Genomic DNA, 24,439 nt, shown 5'->3' with positions numbered 1-24,439 from the left:
CAGTTGGACAGGAGGCTCTATCTTGATCCTATAGGAGTGCCTTTCCCCTCCTACAGCCCAGTCTGAATTTAGGAAGCTTACCTGGTGCCAAGAAAGTGGTGGAAGGGCCTGAAGTCCCTAGTCTGTCCTGATAGTCGTTGGCAACCCCACTATCTATCCCATAGTAGTCTGTGAAGTCTGGCAGCTCTCTGCCCCATGCCACAGTGGGGAGTGAGATTATCTACTGAGGCTGGGCCCCCTGAGCCCAGGGCACCCCCTCTTTAGGCATGCACTTTCACCCTTGAGGTTGTTAGCCCTTGGGAGCACTGAGAAGCTGTGCCTGGGTCCCACTGCTCACAGGACCCACACAACTCTGCTCTCCCCTTCTTTACTGTTGCATCTCAAAAGCACTCTGCCTTTTTTCCCTTATCTTTTAAGGCTCTTGTATTGTCTCTTCCATGGGCTCTCATAAGAGTCTAGCAGTGCCTTTGACTTTAGGTTTCTTCTGCTTTCTCCCCTACAAAAATCCCTGTGTCAAGAAAGCTCAGAAAACAAACACTAATTAACATTTCAAGAAATAATGCTGCTACAATTATTTGTGGAAACTATTTTATCCTGTATTGAGACACCACTACTTGGAATACTTTTAGACTGGCCCTTGACCACTGGCCACAGGAAGCCATTTATAGATAGCAACAAATATATGGCGGAATTGAAAATTCACCTGAGTAGTTAGATGTTTCCAAAATACCTACAGTTTTCTAGTTTTGCCTCCCAGAGTCCATCCTGACTCTGTGGTCCCAGGGGAACCTCTCTTGGGCAATGTCGAGCAAGGACATCAGGAAGGTATCTGTTTCCCCCACCTAGCTACCATCGATAGCCACTCCTCTCCTGCTGCTTCTCCTTATAGCCTTGGCTGCCTCAGACCTGAGAACATCCGGGAGTGAGACACTGGAGGAAGCTGCCCCACACAGAAAGTAGCTTTCTGGTTCCCAGCAACTTCCTCCTTACTAAACACGAGAAACCGATCTTCATTCTATTCCACCTCCTCTCAGCATTTGATACTGTTGACCACTATTTGACCACCCTCTTTGTCCTTGGCTCTGATGACCCTTGGGTAAAGCCTCCTTATCAGATTTTCAAGTAGCACAAGGCTTGGAGGGACGACTAATACAATGGATGACATATATGGGATTCAGAGTAATTTTGATGGGACCCAAACACTGGCATACAAACACGATGGGGCCAGGGATTGGTGATGTGACTTGACATGTAAAAAAAAAAGTAAGTCACGGTCAGCCATCCTCCCAATGCAGCTGTTTACCGGTTAATTTGACCTCTGACTCATTAAAAGTGATCTTGTCATTGCCGGTTCCATGCTGTGAGACCTTGCTGCAAAAAATTATGCTAGCAAACTCAGGGAGATGGGTGCCAGTGGGCAAGCCACCAAGTTGACTAGGTCTAGAGACTACATCATATGAGGAATATTTGAGGACAGTGATTATATTTAGCTGAGAGAAGAGACTACTAAGGAAATTTATAGTATCTGCATTCAACTTTTTGAGGGTTTTATATAAAGGGGTAAAAATAATATATATTCTTGTAGCTCCAGAAAACAGGACAGGGACAACTAGATGGTACTTATGGGGCTGGGAGTGAGGGGTGGGAGATTTGGGATTATGACAAAGAAGACCTTTCTCTTATAACTGTCTTATCAGATAGTGAGTTTCCAATATAAGTGAGAAAGCAAAGATCTGACTTCCATCTATCAGAGATAACATCGACAGGGTCCTTGTTTGAGTGAGAGACTAGAATGACTTCTCAAGTCCCTTAAACAGCTTTGTAACTCTAAGTCATAGAGTAAGAGAATTTCATGACACCATACTATCCTTGATTTCTGCTGCCTGGCTTACAGCATTGGGGGAGGTTGATTTAAGAAGAAACTGAAAGAGAGATGGGATATGGAAAAGATAAAACAATAAAGCAACTTTTTTTTCAAGAAAATACTATATGCCAGAATCTGTACTAGGCACTATGTCATCCTATTTAATCCTCACAAGAAGCTTATGAGATATTTAGTATCATTTCTGTGAGGAAACTAATGTTCAGAGAAGTTAAGTAACTTCCCCAAGAACACACAGGCATTAACTGGTGGAGCTAGGGTTTGAACGCAGGTCTGTGTGATTCCAAAGTCCGGTGTGATGTGTTAATTTTACGCATCCTTTATTTGTGGCAAGTGATACTGCTTTTTTAAAAAAAAATTATTAACATAAAGATTCCTTTTAAAATAAATTTATTTAAATAAATTTAAGAGAAAAACATTGTATAAAGAATAGAACACATTTTACAAGGATATGAAGTGGTCATAGTAGCTAGAATGACTCAAGTTTGGGAAATACTATTCCAAATATTCTGATAGCAGGACTTTTCAATTTAGCCTATCTTATTCGTATATTTTGACTGCTGATTACAAGGAACTTGAAAACTAAGTTGAATGTGAATTAATTCTCCTGTGCTCTGATGGGTGGGTAATTTCACATGTTACAATAAGGAAACCAACTAGACCCTTTCAAATAAAAAACGATATGATTGTGAAATCCAGAGGAAAACCCCAGGTGGGGTATATTCGAATAAAGGATGAAGTTTCCAAGGTATGCATGTAGAATGGCTGAGGGGAAGTGATGACCCCGTAAGTCAGGGCCCAGGCCTTACGAAGGAGCCCTATGGATTTGAGGGGCACTGGATGGAAGTTGAAGCGATCTACAGACCTGTTTTAGGAAGAATGATCATTACCTTTCCAGTGATAGAGGGAAGATCTTTGTGGAAAGGCCAAATGGAGAATTGGAAAGTCTGAAAAGAAGATAGGACAATAATAACAAAGACTAAATAGCTGCAAAGCATGCTCAGTACCAGGTGATTTACATGCAAGGCCTCACTTGTTTTTCTCAACAATGCAGCCAGGAAGCTATTACATTTCATAGATGAGGAAACTGAAACTGGGAGATGCTCAGGAACTTGCCCAGGGTCCAGTGATCAACCCAGGGTTTGACTTTGGACCTACAGTTCCAAATCTGGACTACTTCCTTTGCACTAATTGTCCTTGCTTGAATGGACCTCCTCAACCCAAACAACAACAGCTTTCACTTTGTCATTTTTAATTTCTCCAGCCCTGCAGGGCACACCTAGCCTCAAAGATAGCTGGGTAGGCATGCTTGCAGTGGGCTACCTGTCTCCTAAACTCAAATGCTGCAGACTCAGAGGCACATAAATGTCCCCCACATTGATCAGAGGGCTTTGCAGGGCCTGATCAGGTCAGGAAAAGAAGCCATGCATTTGGGGACAGTATTATATATGTAAAGCCTGTCCCTGCTGAAGCACTAGGCTTGGAAAAATATCCACTCAGCATTCACACACCTTTCTCACTTCTGCTTTGACTTGTCCCCAGGCTCAAGAGTACCACTCACTTCCAGGAACAGTGGACCAAGGTAATAGAAACATTCTAGATTAGGACATTTAAGACTGAATTAGGATAATGTGAAAATAGGAGCTGTGTATGTTAATTGGCTTCTAGAAGGACCCATAGAGAGGTAATGAATGATTTGGGGGAAGGCTGGCAAATGAAGAACCTGGTCTCTCTGTTCTGTCTGGTTGAGGACTGTGTCTTGCACCCCTGCTGAGGCAGACATAGTGTCTGGCACGTGGCTGCCCAGTAAAATGTTTAAATTCAGCTAAATCTTTACCTATGAGCCTTAAAGGCTGCGCTCCAGGATCTATAGATCTGTTACAGAAGGTAACATGCTTGTGGCTGGGGCATGTCTTTGGGGGTTTCCTCAGGGCTTTACGTTCAATCACTCTGTGATAGTGCATTCATAGTCATTGTGATCAGTGGAAATGCCCACCTGCCAATCTTATCTAGAACAAGGGCCCGGCCCGGCCCTTCTGTGGTGGTTTTTTTTTTTTTTTTCTGGCTGGTTCCCTTTTGAAACTCTGAATTTTTGCTTCAGCCCTAACATTATTTTTCTCTCTACAAGGAGTGTTAGGAGAAACGTGGCTCCTCTTCATTTATTCTTAAACCCTTGCTTCTGTGTTCTCGGGAATGCCACGAGGCTTATATCTTTGGTCCCTGGGAGCTGCGGTGGATGGGCATTTGTGACAGGTATGTTCTCATGAAGCTCGTATGCCTGGGGAGCGTGATGTGGGATAAAGCTGCCTCTGGGGCAGATGTTCAGAGGTGGGGCTGACGGCCGGCAAGGGAGTGGGTAAGGAGGAGTGTGGAGTACATTCTTAAAACCTTTGACCATCAATGTTTGATTCTCAGGCTGCCTACGTTCGAGGTAGGGCATTACAAAAACATGTCTCTTTTAGCCAGATCTCTTTCTCTGCTTTTTTCATGAGCTAAGGGACAGAACAGGCAGGAAACAGAAGGCGCCACTTACCAAACAACCAACAACCTTTCTTGACCTTAGAGTGCTGGGGGCTTCAAGTAGCTCTGCTCCAGGAGAAGCAGCTATACAAGGATCTTGGCCCTGCCTGGGCCCCTTGTGCCGTGGGAGGCAGAGGATGGGAGCAAAACACACAGCCTCTGCAGTAGTCTCTGCTTTCTTCTTTGGCTTTTCCTTTCTCTGGTCCAGAAAACTGTCCCCATTTCTTCTTCCCATCCCAATATTGGCTCCTCTTGGCACCAGAGACCCCAATAGCTCATTTGAAAAGAAATAATCTTAGGTCAAAAAAGAGCCCAAGCGGTGGTTTACTGTGTTCTGTATACCATGAACATATTTGCATTTGCAAATAGGCTTAAAATAGTGCCTCCACTCATAGTTATTTAAGGTTCTGGAGAGACAGGTGAAAATAATTTTTGGCCAAGGGAACTTCCCACTCCTCTCAAATTGTTATAACTAAGGAGGTGACCTATTTCTCTGACATGCAGTCTCAATCTTGGGATTAAGCCTCTGGACTAAAAATGAGTCCATTTAATTCTGTGCACAAGTTCATAGTTCTATTGTTATGTCTTCTGTTTGCTGCTGCAGATACCATTCTTGCTATTTATATTAGCTATCCTGTGTATAATGGAAGCTTTTATCAATCTCTGTTCATTTGTGTGTTCTAAATATATTTATTGAGTGCTTACTATGTCCCAGGTACTGGGTTTTTAACAGGGAGCATAAAAGACATGATCCCTATACACTTGAAGCTTCTAGTCCAGTGAGAAAATAGACACAGTAAAAATAACTGTATAGCAACAGTACTTTGAAGGGAAGGAAATGATTCTTTGTGATGGTGTGCCCTGTTTAATAACTATGTCTTTGAGCTTGATTTTTTGGTTCCTGTGGTATCCCTGGATGTCCGATGTCCATTTTTGGTGGAGGTGAAGGTTGGATTTTATGGAGATGAGGCAGGGCAGGGTAGGGTGATGTGAGCAGAAATATGAAAGGTGAGTCAAACCAGATTCTTTAGGAGAAAATCAAGGTTCAAATACCATGTTTCAAATATTGTATAGAGGTGGGAGTTGAGTTTAGGGGTCTCTGGGCCAGGAGATTGAAGCTGTGAAGAGATAGAACTAGAGCAAAACATGTCTGAAACAAGCAAAGGGGGTGGTGGGGAGGTTCCTGGGTGATTATCCAAAGTCCAGGCAAGTGTTGACAATTCACTTTTCATGGTTCGGCAGATAAGAGTATTTGGGAGGCAGGAAGGATGGATACGGCCATAGACTGGGCACACAGCCTTTATTGGACCCTTATCCTCATCCTCATTTCTAATCTAATATAGAAACTTATTTCTGAACTATACATCAGCGTATACTCAGGTTGAGGTTTGGGAAATAGATGCCCTTTTGCATATGTGTTAAGGAAGAAAAACATGTCTTCCATCCCTGTCGGGATGAAAAAGGTCCCATTCCATGTTCTTTTCCCTCCTTTCCTTTCTGAACTCCATTTCCTAATTAGATAAATTAAATTAACTTGAACTTAACATTTAATGGCTAAAGACAAGAAACATGTCTTCCTTCCAGCTAGCATTTGCATTTTAACAGGGGCTTTCAAAAATACCTTAACCAAGGAATGAGTAATTTGGGAATTCCAAGCACCAGAGGAGGGCTGATACTTGAAATGGGGAGATGGGGAACACCCCTCAAATTGTGACCTGGAAATATTGGCTTTCTCTCTTTGACCATGATTCTAATTATGAGAAAACAGGAAGGGGCTCTCTTAGGGGGCCAGGATTGGCCTGGCTGCCTAGTGAGTTCTGTGGGTTTTAGTCACAGCAGGCAGACCCTTGGCTGGATGTGCACAGACTCAAGAGTACCTGTGAAATGTTGCATGATGCTTACCCATAGGTACCTTTTGGAAAAATGGAAGAAATGTTTTCTAAAATCATTAGTAATTTGAAAAAGGCATGCTGCTTGACTCGGAAAGATCAGATCCTAGATGTGACTAGGAGAAATGGGTATCTGTCTGTATACGGACTTGCCGTGGAAAGACAGGAAAAGCTAAATGCTACTGCCATGCTGTGCTCCTTCTTCTAGGCGAGTAAGGAGAATCAACTCTTAATTTTAATACTCTAGTTAATTGTAGTACCTACAATACCAGGGAGTGAATAAAAGCATCCTCTGCTCCATAAGAATCTGCATACACGTTTCTTGTTTGTACCTATGCACCTATGCACCTTTGATGCCGTTCCTCTCATATCTGTGAGGAAACACTGTGCTCCCAAATGGATGAGGGAAAGGACAGCTAATGGAAGGAAGGCATTGTTAGGTAAGAAAAGTCTCCACAAATGGAGGCCCCGGGGAGTTTGTTCCAAGAAGGGATTGGAAACCAAGTCAGACATATGATCCAGCCTGAGTTAGACGTGGCTGGTGGGGGAGCTCAAGTAAAGCGGAGCTCAGGACGGGTGACAACGTATCCAATAGCCAATCATCTCATGTGTCCACCAGACAACGCGAAGTGTTCATGTTTTCATCAAGGCCTCACTCACACTCATTTCTTTCTACTTCTGCCACTACCATCTTCGACCAAATGGCCGTCTTCTTTCACTTAAATGACGGCAACAGCCAACTGATTGACCTTCTGGCATCTGTGTTGGCTTCCCCACTAGCCATTTGCTGCACAGCAGCCAGTGTCATTTTTTTCAACATGCAAACCTGGTTATGTCACTCCTCTGCTTCAATTTCTTCAGTTTTCACATTGCTCTCAGAATAAAGACCAAAATTCTTTACTGACCCATAAAGTAGGCATGGTCTGGCTCTTGCTAACCTCTCCAGCCTTGTCTCCCACCTCTCTAGTCACGTTAGCACATCAGCCCTCTGCGTCAGTGCATTTGCACATGCTGTTTCCTTTGCCTAGAATCCTCCCAAGCCACCCCCAACCCTACACCTACTTTGAACCTATTCAATCTGTTCTGCTTACCTACTGGTGCATTACAGATTGCTCCCAAATTTAGCAGCTTAACACAATGAATATTTTACTCTCTCACACACACAATGTTGTGGGTCAGAAATTTGAGCAGGCTTCTAAGTGATTTTTCTGTTGCTCTTGGCATCGATTAAGGTCACTTGGTGGCATTAAGCACCGTCCAATTCAGTAGCCACTAGCCACATGTGGCTACTGATCACTTGAAGTGTAGCTTGTCTTAATTGAGCTGTAAGTATAACATACCCACAAGAGTTTGAATGTTTAATACAGAGAAAAAGAATGAAAAATATTTGTTAATCATTTTTATATTGATTCCATGTGGTGTCATGGATTCTAGCCATGTGGTGCTAGATTCTGTCTGCAGGCTGCAGCTTGCTGACCTCTGATTTAGAGAATCCAAGATTTTATTCACATTTGCCTGGCGACTTGGTAGAGATGGCTGGAAAGTTGGGCTCAGTGGGAGCTATTGACCCAAACCCCTGCACATGGCCTCTCCAGCATGATCTCAGTGGAATATCTTATACGGTAGCTCAAAGGCCCAGAAAGAGTATTCCACGAAAGACAGGAGCTGCAAGGCTTCTTATGATGTAGCCTCAGAAGTCCCAAACCTCCTTTCTATGCATTCTTTAGGTCAAACAAGTCTGTGAGGCTAGGCCAGATTCAAGGAGAGATTAACTTCCTTTACATGGGAGGAGTAGCAAAAAGTATGTGTCCACCTTTAATCTACCACATTGTTCTCCAAATCTCCGTTTAGACTAGTCATAGTATAGGCTCTCAAAGTACCAGGAACCCCTCCTTTGTAGCACTTGTCACCATGATAATTTTACATTTATTTGTGTGATTAGTTCATCATTATCTTGTTTCCTCTACTTAACAGTAAGCAATCTTGTAAAGAGGAGTTGTTTCTGGTTTTGCTCGTAATTGTATTCCCAGCACTTAGCGCAATGCCTGGCTCAATAAATACCTGTTGAATGAATGAACAATATTATGACACAGCTTTTCAGCCAAGTAACTGTACTAATATGGATTCCACATTTCCCCATACTGCTCTCAAGCATATCATGAGACACCCTGTCAGAAGCCTTGTGAAAATTCAGATGCATTCCCAGAAACCTTCTTATTTTGAGTTCAGAAACTTTATAAAAAAAGGAAATAAGCCTACCCGAATCCTCCTAGGACCTTAACGGTAGTAACAGCTGCTCTAAAGGGATAGCTTCAGATCCTGGTGGGCTGAGAAGTAATCCATGCAGCATGTCACACCAGAAGCAAGCCAAGGCCCTGGGCAGCTTGTGCTCCTCCTCCACGTCACTCTTCTCTCACCAGGCTGGCAGTGCCAGTCCAGCAAGCCTGCCTTCTCCAGTCACAGTGTGCACTGGCGAAACAGCCAGGCCCTGAGCCGGGGCCCTGGCCAACCCAGTCCTCCCTCCACAAGGGCTGTGGTGTCTCCTGCTTTGCTTAGAGTAAGGACTGTTGTACATGTGCTGGGGGAAGATAAGCATGGCCACCTTCCACACTGGAACTGGAGCTTGAATTGTAGTTATTTGTGGACCTTATCTTTCTTTTTAGAACTGGGTAAGAGACCAAGGCCTACACATCTTTATATTTGCCCACAACCCCTAAAGCAAGCCAGACACTGAGCAAATTCAGTAAATGTCTGCATGAAAGATGGCCTCAGTGAAACCTCCAAAGACACCAGTAAACTTATCAGCACTTTTTCCTGGTACCCCCTGATCACCATGAATATTTTAGACAAAGTTGTGAAATAGGGAACATTTTTCTTTGTTGCTCCCCAACTTCTGCCTTGGAATCCTTCTCTCATTTCCCGTGTCATCATATCTGTACTTCCCCGTGCCACCCCATTACTGGCTACTGCCACTCTACTCCCTTCACACTGCCTTTTGCCTGAACTAGATCCCACACATCCTTCAGACCTGAGACACAACAGATCCCTTCTTTATTCCCTCTTTTTTCTGCCCAAATACTATTTACCCAGAGCTTTCTTGGGTGAGGCTTAGCTGGAACACAGTAATGTGTGTCTGGAGCTAAGCCCATGCCAGGAAGCTGATTATCTGTCCAGGGCTGGAGGGGAGATGAGAATTCCCTGCCTGGCATATAACGGGTGCTCAAGCAATATTTGTGGAATGAATGGAAGCTCAGGACAGAAACCACCCTAATACAAAGGGAGACTTTTGGCCCACTCCCACCCCCCTCCCAGCCTGTTTACCTGAAAATCACACCCTGATTCCAGGAGCCACCATCATCACAGCTGGCCCCGAGGGCGTGTTCCTCTGAGAGTGGGTAGAATTAGAATCCTTTCCACTTCCTACCACAGCAAACTGGCAGAAACTTTTAAAGGAGCTACATCAGTCTTTAAAAACAACATAGTGAGGCTGCATGGGTTTAAATCTCAATTCTGTCATTTACTAGCAGAGTAGCTAGAGCAAGTTTCTTAACCTCTCTGAGACTCCATTTCTTCATCTGTAACATGGAGGCAAATAATCCCACCTTACTGTGAGGACTAATAGTATAATTAGTCGTTCCGCTGACTCGCACATTCTGTGATGAGCCGGACATGTAAAGTGAGAGAAAGTGGTGTGCAGTGGGTACTCTTCTTTGGTTTCTGAAGTAAGCCTCCAGCTATATGGAGACAACTCACTTCAGCTTGTGATGAGTCCACCCACCTATAGACAGGCTGCTCACAGCTGACAAAAATCTCTCAAAGAATCTCCCCACAGATTCTTAGGTTCTTTCCTCTCTCATTCCCCTTTTTGCTCTCTCCCTCCGAGGGCAAGAGTTTCTACTCCTCAGGCCCTCTGGAGAAAGCAGTGACGGGTGCTTGTGGTTGAGAGTTCATTCCTGAGGGAGCAGTGACATTTCTATTCTCCTTCAGAGGCAACAACATGGAAGAAACTGGCTTACTAACCCAGCCCCCATACACACACACACACACACACACACACACACACACACACACACACAATGGCTAGAATTGAGAGAAATTCTTCACGTGGGGCATTTATACTTTATAAAAGAAGAGCATGTCAATCTCAACTATTTTAGCACCATATTTTAATAAGGCCTCTGACAAACTAAGTGTCAAAAGTGTTATCCAAGACAGTGTGTGCTCTCCAAATTAATGTTAGCAAAGTTTACTAGAAGGACTGCTGCTGCTGGGCCAGGATTTTGAGGAGGGATATGAGCAATGTCCCCAAATCCTTGAAAGGCTTTGGCAAAGTGTGTTAGGCTTATTCTGGGTAGTTCCAGAGAACACCAGTATCAATGAGAGGAAGCTACGAGGAGACAGTGTCTCACATAGTGGAGAGAGTTTCCAAACAGAGAAGTCAAAAATAGTGTTGACTTCCTTGTCATACCCAATGTTCTTCCCCACTGAGTGACATTTATAGACCATTTATCCAAGATTTCCTAGGGCCAATAATTTCATGTAATTATTTGAATTCAAGGTGATTTGTTCAATTTATGGCAAAATATTATTTGATTTTGTGCCCCTGTTCAACACATCATGCCAGGAAAAAACTACCTTTGATTAGGTCAAGCATGCTGATTTTGGGCTTGCAAACAATGGGAGATTTCTATGTTAGGTGGAAGTTTAGCCTCCAAGTGTTCCCAGTCCCGAAATTCTATGATAAATAGGGTGGTGGTGGTGATTTAATATGAGCAAGTGCCCAGGAATCAAATGGAGAACTCTCTTTCCGGGCTCTGTCATTGAGTGGTGTCAGCTTTGGCCCAACAAACAACGCCCAAACTCTGACACCTGCTGAATCCCCTGGAACAGAGAGAGAGAGCCGTCAGAAGGGTATGAGGCTCCCATGCTGAGCATCTATATTGTGCTTTAGCGACCAGATAGATATATTTGCAACTCATTGTCACAATGCACTAATTTCTAATTAGTTACTAATTAGCACTCATTTTTTTAAAATATAAGAGAGCTCCCACAAATTAATAAGGAAAATAAGAAAAGGGCCAAAGACCCAAATTAAAAGACGGCAAAAAATATATAGACAGTCATGGAACAGGAAATACAATCTCTATGCATTTGAAATGATGCTGATGCTCCTAATCAAAGAAATTCATTTTAAAATTAAAATTACAGGGAGGACTATCTCACACCCATTGGGATGATACAAAAAGAAAAAAGTGTTAGCAAGGATATGGTAAAATTGTATCTTTGTGCACCGTTAGTGGGGTTGTAAAATGGGGTACAACTGCTATAGAAAACAGTATGGCAGTTCCTCAAAAAAATTAAGAATAGAATTACCATGTGATCCAGTAATTTCACCTCTGAGAATATTCCCAAAAGAAACTAGAGCAGGGTCTTGAAGAGATATTTGTATACCCACGTTCATAAAAGCATTATTCACAATAGCCAAAAGAGGGAAGCAACTCAAATGTCCATCAACAGATGAATGGATAAACAGTGTGGCAGATAGATAGATGAAAGATACAGATAATGTAGACTATTATTTAGCCTTTAAAAGGAAGAAAATTTGCATACATGCTACAACATGGATGAAACTTGAATACATTATGCTAAGTAAAATAAGCCAGCCAAAAAAAAAAGAAATACTGTATGATTCCACTTTATATGAGGTACCAAGAGTAGTCAAATTCCTGGAGGTGGGGTTGGGGGTAGAGGAGAATGGGGAGTTATTGTGTATAGAGTTTCAGTTTTTCTGGAGATGGAGGATGGTGGTAATGGTTGCACAACAATGTAAATGTATATAATACCATTGTACACTTAACAAATTAGTAAGATGGTAAATTTTATGTTATGTGTATTATACTACAATGAAAAATATTTTTTAAAAATTACAATGAGATGTCATTTTAACCTTCCCTCTATTGGTAAAGATCACAAATTAGAAAACGTACTATGTTGGCAAAAGTGGCACGAAAATAAGCATACTCATGTTTTGTTGGTGGGAACAGAAACATATAATCTTGGAACACAAACATAAAAATTTTTCAATATTTGTGAAGATTAAAATTGCAATTACCCTTTGACCCTTTGGTCAAGCTGTTTTACTTCTAGGAAGACATCTTACTCCCACATATATGATTTGGCATATGATCAAGGTTTTTCATTGCAGCAAAAGACTGGAAACAACCTCGATGTCCATTGATAGGAGCAAGCAAAATAAATTATTACTATCCAATAGAACACAACAGAGTAATATGCAACTGTTAGAATTAAGATACTCAGTATGTGCTGATTCAGAACAATCTCCAAGGTAGTGGTAATTATGCAAATATGTATATACTGTGCTACCAGGTGTTTAAAAATGAAATGAAAGAAGAATATGGGTCTATGTTTTCACTTTCTTTTGCCTAAAATTACTGCAAGTAGAGGCAAGAAACTGTTAACAGGTCACAGTAGTCACTCCAGTTATGTCTATGGGGGAAAGCTAGACAGGTAGGAGACCATATGCAGGTGTGATGTGGTCGATTTGTTTAGTTAAAAAAAAAAAGAGGTTATAGTCTAGAAGGGAAGAAACACACAGACACTTTTTAGACCAAAGCCTTGTGCTGAATGCTGTGGGAACAGAGGAAGGGTGGCTAGTAAAGCCTAAAGGAATCAGGGAAGACTTCTAGACAATCCAACCCCTAGGAAGAAATTTCTGCTATTGGATCAGGAATAGTTGTGCATCTTCTCTTAAGCATTGGTTTGTTTTTATCTCATAGACAGATCTATAACTTAATTCACCGATTAGGTTTCCCTTTCACTTTGGCTGTTAGAAAGTCCAAGCCATCCTCATGACCTGCACCATGCAGGGTGGGCAGGTTTCTATGGTAAGCATTTGGCATTGGCCTTGTACTTGGCTCCATTTTCTATTTCTGCATTTGGTTTGCTTTTCACCTGTTTCTAATATTGGTCATCTTTCCTTGTTCTGTGCTTCCCTATAAAGCCACTGTATAGCCTTTGCAGTCTAAGCTGGGATAAGTGGGTAAGTGCAGAAAGAGGGAGGGAGAGGAAGAAAGAGAAGATAGAGGTGAAAAAGTAATGCCGATCATTTTCTTTAGCTGTCATGTAGAGTAAGTGAATGCTGTAGTGTCGTGGTTTTCAAAGTGGGGTCCTTAGATCGGCAGCATCATTACCACCTGTGAGTTTGTTATACATGAGTTTCACCCAACCTACTAAATCAGAATCTCTGTGGATGAGGCCCAGGAAACTGCTTTAACTACTCTCCCAGAAGATTTTTATGCACATTAAAGTTTGAGAACCACAGAGAAACCAAAGGAATGTTGATTTCTAAACCTAAACATTTTGCATTTGCCCCATCATACCCATTGTATTGGCCAAGATATGTAATGCTACTGCAATAAACAATGCAAAAAAAAATTCATTAGCATAACACAATAAAAGTTTATTTTTTTGTTCATGTCACAGTCTAGTATGGATCATTGTGGGTGGAAAGAGCTGTTTTGTTGATTTGTTCTGCAAACCAGCTTCCTTTTAAAATGAGGCTTTGCCATCCCCTAGGCCCTTGGACTCCTTCTCTGAATCCTCTACATTTGAAAGGCAGGGGAGGAGGGAAAGAGAAAGGAGTTTTAGTGGCAGGTCTAAAAGGAACACCCATCTTTTCTACCCACAATTCCTTTGGCAGGAACCCAATCACATGGCCTTCCTAACTGAAGAGGAGGCTGGGAAACAGGATGTATCTTTGGAGCTAGGAGGAAAAGAAAATGACTTTGGTGAACACATAGCATGGTTTCTGCCACACCCATGGACCTGAGTGAATCCCAAACTCCACTTGTCATGTTTTGGTTTTGGGTTTCATTTTCTAATCACATTTTCTTTTCTCTTTTTTCACTTTAGCACTATGAGACTGAATACATTTCTCCTTGCGATGGCCGTCCTGCTCTATGGTAAGCACCCTTGTCTTGGTAAAGTCCTAGAATCCTTCCAGTGTCTCCTGATGAGTCTGACCACAGGAAGCCCCAACCTAAGCCTTGGCAGGTTTTACTCACTTTCTAGCCAGCGTTGCACAATACCACATGCAAAAACAGACTTTTCTGGAGAAGAAGGAAACATCATGATTGAGAACAGGTATCTTGCTGATGGCAGGCCCAGCCTGGGATGGAGCCCTACGACCTCTGTGCATCCTCCTCTTCTGCCGTCTCATACCCGTGGTGCAGGATACACAAAGTAGGGTAGACTGGCCTGTCTAGTGACACCCAGGGAGCCAGGGAAAGGTCCCTGCTCTGATACCCCTGCTTTGATAAGTCTTTTGCTCCACCCATATTCCCTTCTGGCCTTCCCTGTTCCCATTTCTGTCATTCTTGGGCTTTTTGAAATAGCTGAGGCTGCTAAAAGCCTCCTTCCATTAGGAGCATTGGCTTCCATGTTCCCTACCTTCTCTCTCCCCTCCTCTATCTTCCCCACCAGCCAACATCTATAAATCATACTTGCCACTGCTTACTGGGAGGAGCAAAAATCCCAGCCCTGCTTCAGTGACCTTCAGCTGGTTGCATTAGGTGATGTACCATGAAGCTAATGAAGCTGAGCTGCAGAGCGTCTCACTTGCACAAGTCCTGTCCAAAGCCCCTCCAAGACTCCATGAAGGGCCCTAGCGGTGTGGTCACGTGTCCCATGCTTTGGCAAAACCTTCGAAAGTAAGATATTTTAACCACGCTAAGTTAAGACCACTACCTCTCTTTACTGAGACTTTTCTCTCCATCACATTCTCCTTGTGTTGGGTGGTGTTGTAGTGGCCATGGGCATTTTGCACTTGAATTCTTCATTCCTTTTCTTAAAGAACCCCCCCCCCAAAAAAATGTAGAAGTGTCAGGCCTCACAGAACTTGTATCTTCCCTGCTGCTCCTCTCTGAGTTTCAGTTTCTTCATCTGCCAACAAGTTGGTGGGGTTCCTATCACACATCCTATGACTTTAGTTTGGATGTCTTTAGTGTCCCACCCCTTCCTGCTGCTCATTTTCCCCCTCCTCAGCACTGAGAGGGAAGCCATCCCACACATACATCCTGGTGTGGGCCAGACAGGGAGGGTGAGCTGAGCCTGCACTTTGGCTACAGCAGCACGTAAGCTGCCCCTGACTCACCGATCCAAGTTCGGCTCTGGCTGTAATAGTTCTACATCTCCTCAGCCACACCTGTGCAGACCCTCTCTGGGTGTTTTCTACAGATGATTCAGATGGTTACACCAGCAGGTGGGTGAAACCATTCATTGAGATAGAAGACAGGAAAGCTTGAAGGGGAGGAAGAGAGTATCTATCACTATCTGAACAACAGCATCCAGCAGGCAGTTGGACATGGATACCTGGAACTTGAGTGAAAGTTATTGGCTGGAGATAAGCATCAGTGAATTGTTAGTTTATGTTTGGCAGTTGAATCCATGGGGAAAGAGGAGAAAAATCAGAGACAGTGTGGAGAGTAAGGAGAAGATCACGAGCAGGCACTCAAGGTAATCAGTGTTTAAGGAGTAAGCAAGGAAAACTGACCAGGAAGTCAGAGATTGGGAAAGAATAGAATTTCAAGAAGAGATGGCCAACAGTTTGCCATTCAACAAGATTAGGTCTGGATTTGACAATGGTGGGACGTCACTGACAAACTTTGCCAAGAAAGTTTTGACAGAGAGGTAGGGGACTGAGGCTGGGGATGAAGGCAGTAATTGCTGCTTACTCTTCCAGGAAGTTTGACTATAAGAGAAAGACAAACTAAAAGCAGTAGCAAAGAAAACTGCTGAAGTAACTGCTGTGAGGAAGGGAGAGGGTGATAAGCAGCGTGAGCAGCCCAGAGGTCAAGTTAAGTGGAACAGGAGACTACAGGTTTGTAATGTCTTCAGTATGAACAATTGAATAACTTCCTTCAGGAGTGCTCAAATATTCGCTTGTAAGAACAGATATGTAGATCTAGAGTGTTCTTGAAATAAATTCTGCACAAAGGGGCAAGTTTATTGAAGTTGCTGGCAAGAGAATGACTGAAAAGATATACTATCACTGTGCTGTCCAATGGGATAGCCACTAGCCACATGTGGCTATTTAAATTAGTTCAAATTAAATAAGATTAAAAATTCAGTTCTCAGTCGCACTAGCTACATATCAAGTCCTCAACAAGCACAATGGCTGGTGACTACCATATTGGTCAGCACAGATATAGATCATTTTTATTGTTGCAGGGTTCTTTCGGAAAGCATTGCGCTATAGGGTCTAGACTGGATAAAGTCGAGGTCTTGATAAAATCGAAGGACAGACATAGGTGAAGCAATGAAGAGCAAATCTTGGAGGAAGCTATCTTGTGGACAGAGATGGGTACTTTGAGGTTTAAGCTTCTCAGGGCAGAGATATTCTTGGTGATAAGGTTCAGAGTTATGTCATGGGAGAGGGGCTGCTAGTAGAGCCTGTGGATGACTCTCCGAAGTAGAAGAGAATGAAGGACTTTGAGATATGGTTGTTGGTGAACTCATCCATACTGAAGTCACCCAAATTGATAGTAATAATTGGTTGGAAAGAAAGCCCTTGCATTTAATGCCAAAATGCTCAGTGAGCAAGGAAGTATTGACAAATGAAAGGCTTGACTAGGCTTCTAAAAGGCCTAGTAAAGCTTTGGAGGAAGTTTAATAAAAGAAGAAAATTTCATGAGTACAGATAAGCATAGTAATATGAGGACCAGATGATACTTGAGTATATAAGACATGCATTTGGGGTGGTGGCCAGGGAAGACTGAAGTCCCAGGTAGGTTCGGAGACCTCACAAGGATTAGAAGACTGTAGTTTTTGTGTGACATTCAAACAATATATTACTGAAGAAGTCCTCAAGTATCATTTGAAGCAAAGTCTTCCAGCTGATTGGGAAGGTGGCTGCATTGATTCTTGGGTGCCCAGTTCCTGACATCATCATAGTAGCCAGTTATAGCTAGACCCAGACCATATCTGTTACCCAAGTGCTGAGGAGCAGACAGAGTCTCAATGCTTACCCACCACTGCACTCCCACTGAGTCCAGTACCTGGGTGGCCTAAGGTCTGGTGTTATAACAGGGGAGGCCTGATGCCGCTTAGTGAAAACAGACCTTGAGCTAAATCTTTCCCATATGTCAGAAAAAGGATTCGTATGCATAGCTCTGAGTGATGTCATGGAAGCCAGTGGTCGGTGAGGAACTATGGAGTATAAATTGTGAAATACTTTCAGTTCCACTCAGAATGGGCTTCAGAGTGATTTCCACCCCAGGGTGAGAAGAGAGGGTTTTGCTAGAAAAAAAAATTGGTCCTGTCATTTCCTCTGTTCCACTCTGGAGGCAGAGCTAGAGATCATCTATTGCAGCCTCTCAAACTGGAGCTCTTGTTAAAATGCAGATTCTGACTCAGTAAGTCTGGGTGGGGCCAGAGATTGTGCATTTCTGACCAGTCCTCCTCCTCCACCCCTGATGCCAATGCCTTTAGAACACAGACCACACTCTCTGTTGGTAGGTGAGGAGGGGAGCAGCTATGTGGGCAGGGTGTGGGGGGAGATGAAGCCCTTTTAACCTTTGGGAGAGGGGGCCTGGGTCAGAGAAGTTGGACTGGTCTGTGAGTGAAGAGAGTGGGTGGGAAGGAGAGAAGGTACTGTGAGGCTCAGCAGAGAAACAACCATAAATCAGGAAGACAGAAGCCAATGGCGAAGTCATTTCCAGGCCCAGGGGGCACAGTTGACCTCTGAGTAATAACAACCTTGACCGTTAACTGGCAGAATTTCCAACTCTGTGTTTGGTTTCTCCATTAGATCATTTGCCCTATATCAAATGGCAAGTTACTGGTATAGCGAGAATCAGTTTCCCCAGAGATAGCTGCTAGAAGCTCTTACAGCAGGTGGCACTCTTAGCTTATCATTCAGTTTAGCAAAGGCGCAGCAGGAGCCTCAGGATTGCCTTGTAAGGTAATTCCTGAATACAGTACATTTTCCTTAGGTCCCCCTTTCACTGTTTCAGATACCCAGGTAGGTTTTCCCACCTCTCTCCTATATGGGAAATGTATCCAGTATAGATGTATTTTATACTTTCAAGTGCTTCACAGGATTCTAGTGAGTGGAATGCAATAGGCAGTGATTCAAACGTGTGCCAACTCTCACTGATGCCTGGAGCCCTCTTCCCTTTGAGTTCAAGACCACTACCAACTCCCAGTTCTCACTGAGCCACTCTGCACATAGTTCAGTTTAGCCAAGTGTGTGTCACTGTTATTTGTCCTTCTATTTCTTCTTAGAAGAGAAACTCATAGATCAGATCAGTTTAATTACTTTTCCTACCGCTCTTCAAAGCACAAGTCAAATGACACTCCTCTCATCTCTCTCTTCAACCTACTCCCCTTTCCTCCTTAATATCAACATACCTCTACTGAAATTCTGAATGATGAAACTTTATTTAAAACCCACCCTAACTTCCTCCTCAAGGTGGCATCTAACAGCATATTAACTAAGAAACAGCATTTCCCCCCTAACCCTGCACCTCTCACCCACCACTAATTCCTTGGCCAAATCTTAACTAATTCTGTGACCCAAAATAGGTTCTACGAAAACCCTATAATCAATCACATTTAAGAAGTTAGGTGGCCCAAATCCCTTCCACAAACTCTAATGTGTCCTCAGGGATGAAAGCCTTACTCTGAACTCTCCCAGAGACTCACCTCCTCCAGGAGTTGTAAAAATTTCCAGGGCAATGCATACTGGGAAGAGCAAGTTTGTGGTAATAGGGGTTTCCCTAATACTCCAAAAGCACATCCTCACCTTCCCATCTATGATTCATTACCAGCATTTCATTCATGTCCAGCATTTCATTCATGTACCTGAAATGGTCTTTGACCACCATAATCCCAAAACAACCATCATGTTTGCCCAGTTCTCTTTCCGATCTCAGAAAGAGCTTAGAGAGGTCACTGAGATTAGAGGCATTGGATGACTATTTGTGTCATTTCCAAACTGTTTTATATCCTTAGGAGAGCTGGCCTTGCTTGACAGCAGCAATCATGAGAGAAGTTCTGTAAAGGAAACTATTTGAATTTCAAAGATATTACTCAATATCATACTCAACTATTGTAGCATAATGAAAGGAAGGATGTCAAATTGTTACCATTATCAGAAATCTTTCCACTATAGCAGGCCAAGTAATAAGGGGATAAGAAAGGAAAGGGAAAACTTTTGGTGATGGTGTAGAAGTAATGGGGCCTGTAACAGCTACGGTAAAGAGAATCAATATTCAGATGAAAGGAAGGTAGCAGATGGGTGAGTGAGTTGTCCAGCTACTGGTTTTCCCTGTTCTGGGATTAAATTCACAGAATCCTAGTACTGGAAAGATCCTTAGAACATTTAGTTCACCCCTTCATTAAGCAGATAGGGAAACAGCCTCATAGCAGTTGTATCTGCATATGGTTGCACACATTTAGTTAGCAGTGGAATGAGAACAGAAGTCCCATTCTCCAGATGCCAAGATGTGCGCACCGTCCCAGAGTTAAACGTCTAGTTCTTCAATCTCATTACTGACAAGATAGCATCTGGGTATTGTCTAAAGAGAAGTGGAGTTGTTGTTCTTCTTCCTTCTTGTTTCCTTCTGCTCCTACTTTTCCACCTTTCTTTTCTAGGTGCTGAGTCCACTGTGAAGAGTCGGGCATATTTCAATGAGACTGGAGATCTTCCATGTCACTTTATAAACTCTCAAAACATAAGTGTGGATAACCTGGTAGCCTTTTGGCAGGACCAGGATAAGCGGGTTCTGTATGAGCTATATGGAGGGAAAGAGAACCAGAAAAATGTTCATCCTGCATATAAGGGCCGCACCAGCTTGGACCTGGACAATTGGACCCTGCGACTCCACAATGTTCAGATCAAGGACACAGGCTTGTACCAGTGTTTCATCCATCACAAAGGACCCCACGGACTTGTTTCCACCCACCAAAAGAGTTGTGACCTATCCGTGTTTGGTATGTTGTCAATGGCGTGTTCAGATCCGAGGCCTTCTAGATGAGACTGCAATGAACAGAGGAACATTGGTGGGGGAAGGGGCAACCTGTAGAGAGAAGGCAGAGGACAGCCATTTCTGGGAAGTCCGTTTGAAGGTAGTGCAGGGTTTGGGAGTAAGGAACTGAAAGTCCTTTGTACTTTTTATAGTTTGCTTCTGAAGGATCAGTAAGAATCTGCTCTGGGAGCAAAATAGAGCTAACTGAACAAAGGTAATATGGCTAAGTAAGAACCATGGGTAATTTGGCTATTACTAAGGTTTATATAACCAGATAGGCCTCAAATCTCTTTTACATAATTTTTTTTCCTTGGTCCAAGATTTCACACCCACTGAATCTTTGGCTGGAGCTCCTAGGGAGGGTGATAAACAACTAATTTGGATTTTCCCTTCAATCTCCCAGAGGTTGCTTATGAGTTGTTTGCTGCCCACCCATGAGCCTGGTAGACAGAAGGGAAATAACCCAATGCACATAGTCCAAACACTGACAAGCTAGCTCTTCTGTTTCTCCAGGCCTTGAAAAGCCTAAATGTCACAACAGAATTTTTTTAAATTATAATATAGTAAAATTAATTATTTTTATTTTGCTGTACAGTTCTGTTAACTAACTTATGTATAGATTTTTGTAACCACCACTCTAAACAGGAAACAAAACATTTGCATCACCCTAAAAATGTTTCCTCTTGCTATCCCTTTATAATCCACACCCATAACATCTGTTCTGCATCCTATAAGACTGTCCTTTTGAGAACATGGTGTGAATGGAGCTGTTAAGCATGTAACCTTTTAAGACCAGCTTTTTTATTCAACATAATGCCTTTGAGATTCATTCAAGTGGTTGCATGTAGCAAAAGTGTGTTCTTTCTGATTGTTGAGTAGCATTCTATTGTTTTTCCACTCAACCCATGAAAAGACACTTGGGTTGTCTGCAGTTTGGGGCTATTAGGAATAGAGGTTCTGTAAACATTCATGTACAAATCTTTGTATGAACATAAATTTTCATTTCTCTAGGGTAGATACCCAGGTGTGGGATTACTAGAGCCAGATTAATTGATGGAACTGGAAAGCACAGATTAACACCAATTCTGAAACCACAGAGTAAAGCAGAGGCAAAAATAGAAATAGAATAAGGAGTTACTCCCTTTAAGTCCTGTGTGATTCAAACTAGGCTGCAGGGCTTTTAGAACCTTTAACGAGGTGCTCAATCAATGTTTTGACACTTCAAACTGCGACCAGGTACTATAGAGAAATATGGTGTCCCCCCCTAAAAGGGGAAACATTGACATTTTTTTAAAATAGTTTTATATTTATTTTAATATGTATTAGAAAAACTTTAACTTATGCAACTTGTGATTTCATAGATATTGCTAATAAGGCTACAACAGTACAGTAGCCTTCCGCCTTCTACAGACCACATACAGTCCAAGCAGAGTGAGTGGTTAAGTAGTGTGTTGATATACCAAAACTTGTAAAGATGGCATGCAAGTCACTGAAATTTAAGAAACAATATACTAAATTACATATTAGTATGTAGAACCTGCAAACAACCTAGTAACTATAGAAGGAAAGCAAGGATTTGGCTACAGAAGGGGCTAGGTGTCAGTGATCCTCAACAGCCATAAAAACCTGAATGGCAAACAAGGCAAGAGAAGCTCTGTGTTTATCAAAATCATATATTTTTTTCCTAAAAATAACTGGGTCTGCCCTTCATCTTATCATCTATGATGAAGACATTCTGACAGTCATGCCCAAAAGCAGTATTTGGAATTTCTAAATCCAAAATCCCCATCCACCCACTTACTACCATCTTACTTGGGTTTCTGGAAGATATGGTCCAGAGCGTGCCAGCACCATGAACTCTGTTAGTACCTGGGGGAACTTAAGTCTCAATCCATTTCTGCTCTCTTGGTCTGGTGAGCTGGGATACTTGGATCCTAAAGTCAGACCACTTCTCCTTCCAAAGACTTTATTCCCTAGAACAGTGGCCTCCTTGTAAATCTTTGGTGACTCAGTTTCAGTCCTCCTATCCCTCAGAGAACATTCCCTTGATTCGGGTAAGCAGGAAGTAAGCATGGCCCCAAACTCTATTATTGAAAAATAAATGTGAGGTCAGTATGTGGCTCTCACCATGGGCCAAGGCCCAAACTTTAAACATCCTAAGGCTTGCAGGTGTACTCCAGAGAGTTCCCAAGTCACGTATCTAGTTATTTGCTCTTCTCTTCTAGATACATCTAAATGTAGACTGATTTTTGTTTGTTTGTTTGTATCTCTATTCTGCTTTCAGCTAACTTCAGTCAGCCTGAAATCATCCCAATTTCTAATAGAACAGAAGATTCTAACAACATGAATTTCACCTGCTTATCTACACATGGTTACCCGGCACCCAAGGAGATGTATTTTCTGCTAAAAACTAAGAATTCAACTACTAAGTATGATACTGTCATGAATATACATCAAAATAATATCACAGGACTGTACACTGCTTCTATCAGCTTGTCTCTCCCAGTGTCTCCTGAAACAAATGCGAGCATCTTCTGTGTCCTGCAACCTGAGCCAACACAGACACAGCTTGTCTCTGAACCTCACAACATAGGTAAAGACTATTTCTTTTATCAGGTATTATATATAAATGGTTATGGCAGGTCATCCAATGTCCCCTGCTTGCCAGAAAACTTCCAACTGAGCCATTTTATACGATTAGGAAGGACTCAAACAGAGGGCTTCTGCTTCCTCTGAGTGCTGCAGGGTTCAGGAGGCTCTGAACCTATGCAGCACTTGAGGGAGCATGTCTTGAAGCCCTGAAACTATCCAGTTTTTTGGAGCTACCTTTAAATAGAAGATTCTGAAATTTAGGTCAGAAAATGCAGGATTCCTCCTGGCTAGAATTCTTTTGTTTCTTCCATTCATTCACACACACACACACACACACACACACACACACACACACACACACACATACACACATACACACATACCATGTGTACATACATACAGCACTTGTTATGAGCACAGAACAGAACCATTCTAGACATTGTTGGTTACAAGGGTGAAAGCTAAAAGGTAGAAGGCCCTTGAGAACCCTCTATAGAATCAGAACTCCATGATGTACACATGAAAAACTGGATTTTAAAAAGATTGGTTGGAATCTAAATTATATCACATGGAAATATGGGATGGAATTTGAAAATGAGTGATTGATAATCAGTTTTATAGGTCATCAGATGTAAGCAAGTTCTTTGGAGGCCTGGGAAGTTTTCCTAAAAGAAGTGGGATCTTGTAGCACAATAAAAGAAATAATTGGCTTAAGAAATGTGGTGAAGAGATAACAAGTATTCAGACTTCTGGTGCCTTCTTGAACAGGAAGAAAAATCCAGGCTTACGAAGTGAGAGGACCACAATCGATTAGCAGTATCTAACATGGGCACAGGCAGTGGTGGTAGGCATCAGTACATATGTGTCAAGGAGAGACTCAGAAGCAGAAATTCTTGTGGCAGGTTGACAGTGTAGTATGGAGACCAGTCCAGCTGGAGGAAAGGGCTGAAACCAAGTAGTGTCTGCTAATAGGAGCCTGCCGTTTTAAAGTCACAGCTTTATCCTTGAGGGAATGCATTTATATTTGAAACCCCACTTTTGAGTAGCAGTAACTGCAAATTTCTTTCCTGGAATAAAGGCACTCTGCTCCCACACTGGCCCCATTACTGTTTGTTCTGATCCTGCCCCTATCTGCCTTCTGCTTGCATTGGCCCTTAGTCCAGCTCTGGCCCCTTGCTTTCTCCCCTCCTAAGACATCCTTCCCACTCCTTATTTCATCCTCTGGCTTTACTGCCTCCTCACTCCTGAGGTCTATTATTCAAATATAACTTGGCCTATGAATGCATTCTTATGAACAGCTTCTGGGGCCAGTCCTACCAGCCAGCTTTCCTAATGGGCCAGTCCTCTCTCTTGGTACTGATTTCCTCTGCTCAGACACCTCTGCCTCTGGAGTCTAGTAGTAAATGGTGAGGCCACCCAGCCTGTCCTGGTTGCTTCTACTGTAGCCTCTGTTGGCCTAGTAAGAGGCCTCTCCCAAGCTATCCCTGAAGTTCAGCACCTTCTTGAAG

At 42.7% G+C, this 24,439-nt stretch overlaps 1 protein-coding gene across 6 annotated transcripts in view; it reads left to right on the top strand.

Annotated features, from left to right (window-relative positions):
- The window catches only part of CD86 (CD86 molecule), a 61,509-nt gene that overhangs the window by 17,961 nt on the left and 19,109 nt on the right, over positions 1-24,439 (top strand). For 3 of the 6 annotated variants that reach the window (XM_019650401.1, XM_019650368.1, XM_019650395.1), the window contains exons 2-5: positions 4,011-4,135; positions 14,224-14,273; positions 19,966-20,304; positions 22,624-22,932. In XM_019650401.1, coding sequence (XP_019505946.1) covers positions 4,119-4,135; positions 14,224-14,273; positions 19,966-20,304; positions 22,624-22,932 — 715 coding nt within the window. In that variant the 5' untranslated portion in view covers positions 4,011-4,118. Of the gene's footprint in view, positions 1-3,424; positions 3,465-4,010; positions 4,136-14,223; positions 14,274-19,965; positions 20,305-22,623; positions 22,933-24,439 lie in introns of all 6 variants that reach the window. The other 3 variants (XM_019650377.1, XM_019650405.1, XM_019650388.1) reach the window with 3 other exon arrangements.

This window comes from Hipposideros armiger, unplaced genomic scaffold (genome assembly GCF_001890085.2).
Source record: "Hipposideros armiger isolate ML-2016 unplaced genomic scaffold, ASM189008v1 scaffold_8, whole genome shotgun sequence".
Taxonomy (NCBI): domain Eukaryota; kingdom Metazoa; phylum Chordata; class Mammalia; order Chiroptera; family Hipposideridae; genus Hipposideros; species Hipposideros armiger.
Note: the sequence above shows the minus strand (reverse complement) of the source record. Positions and strands in the feature narration are given on the sequence as shown.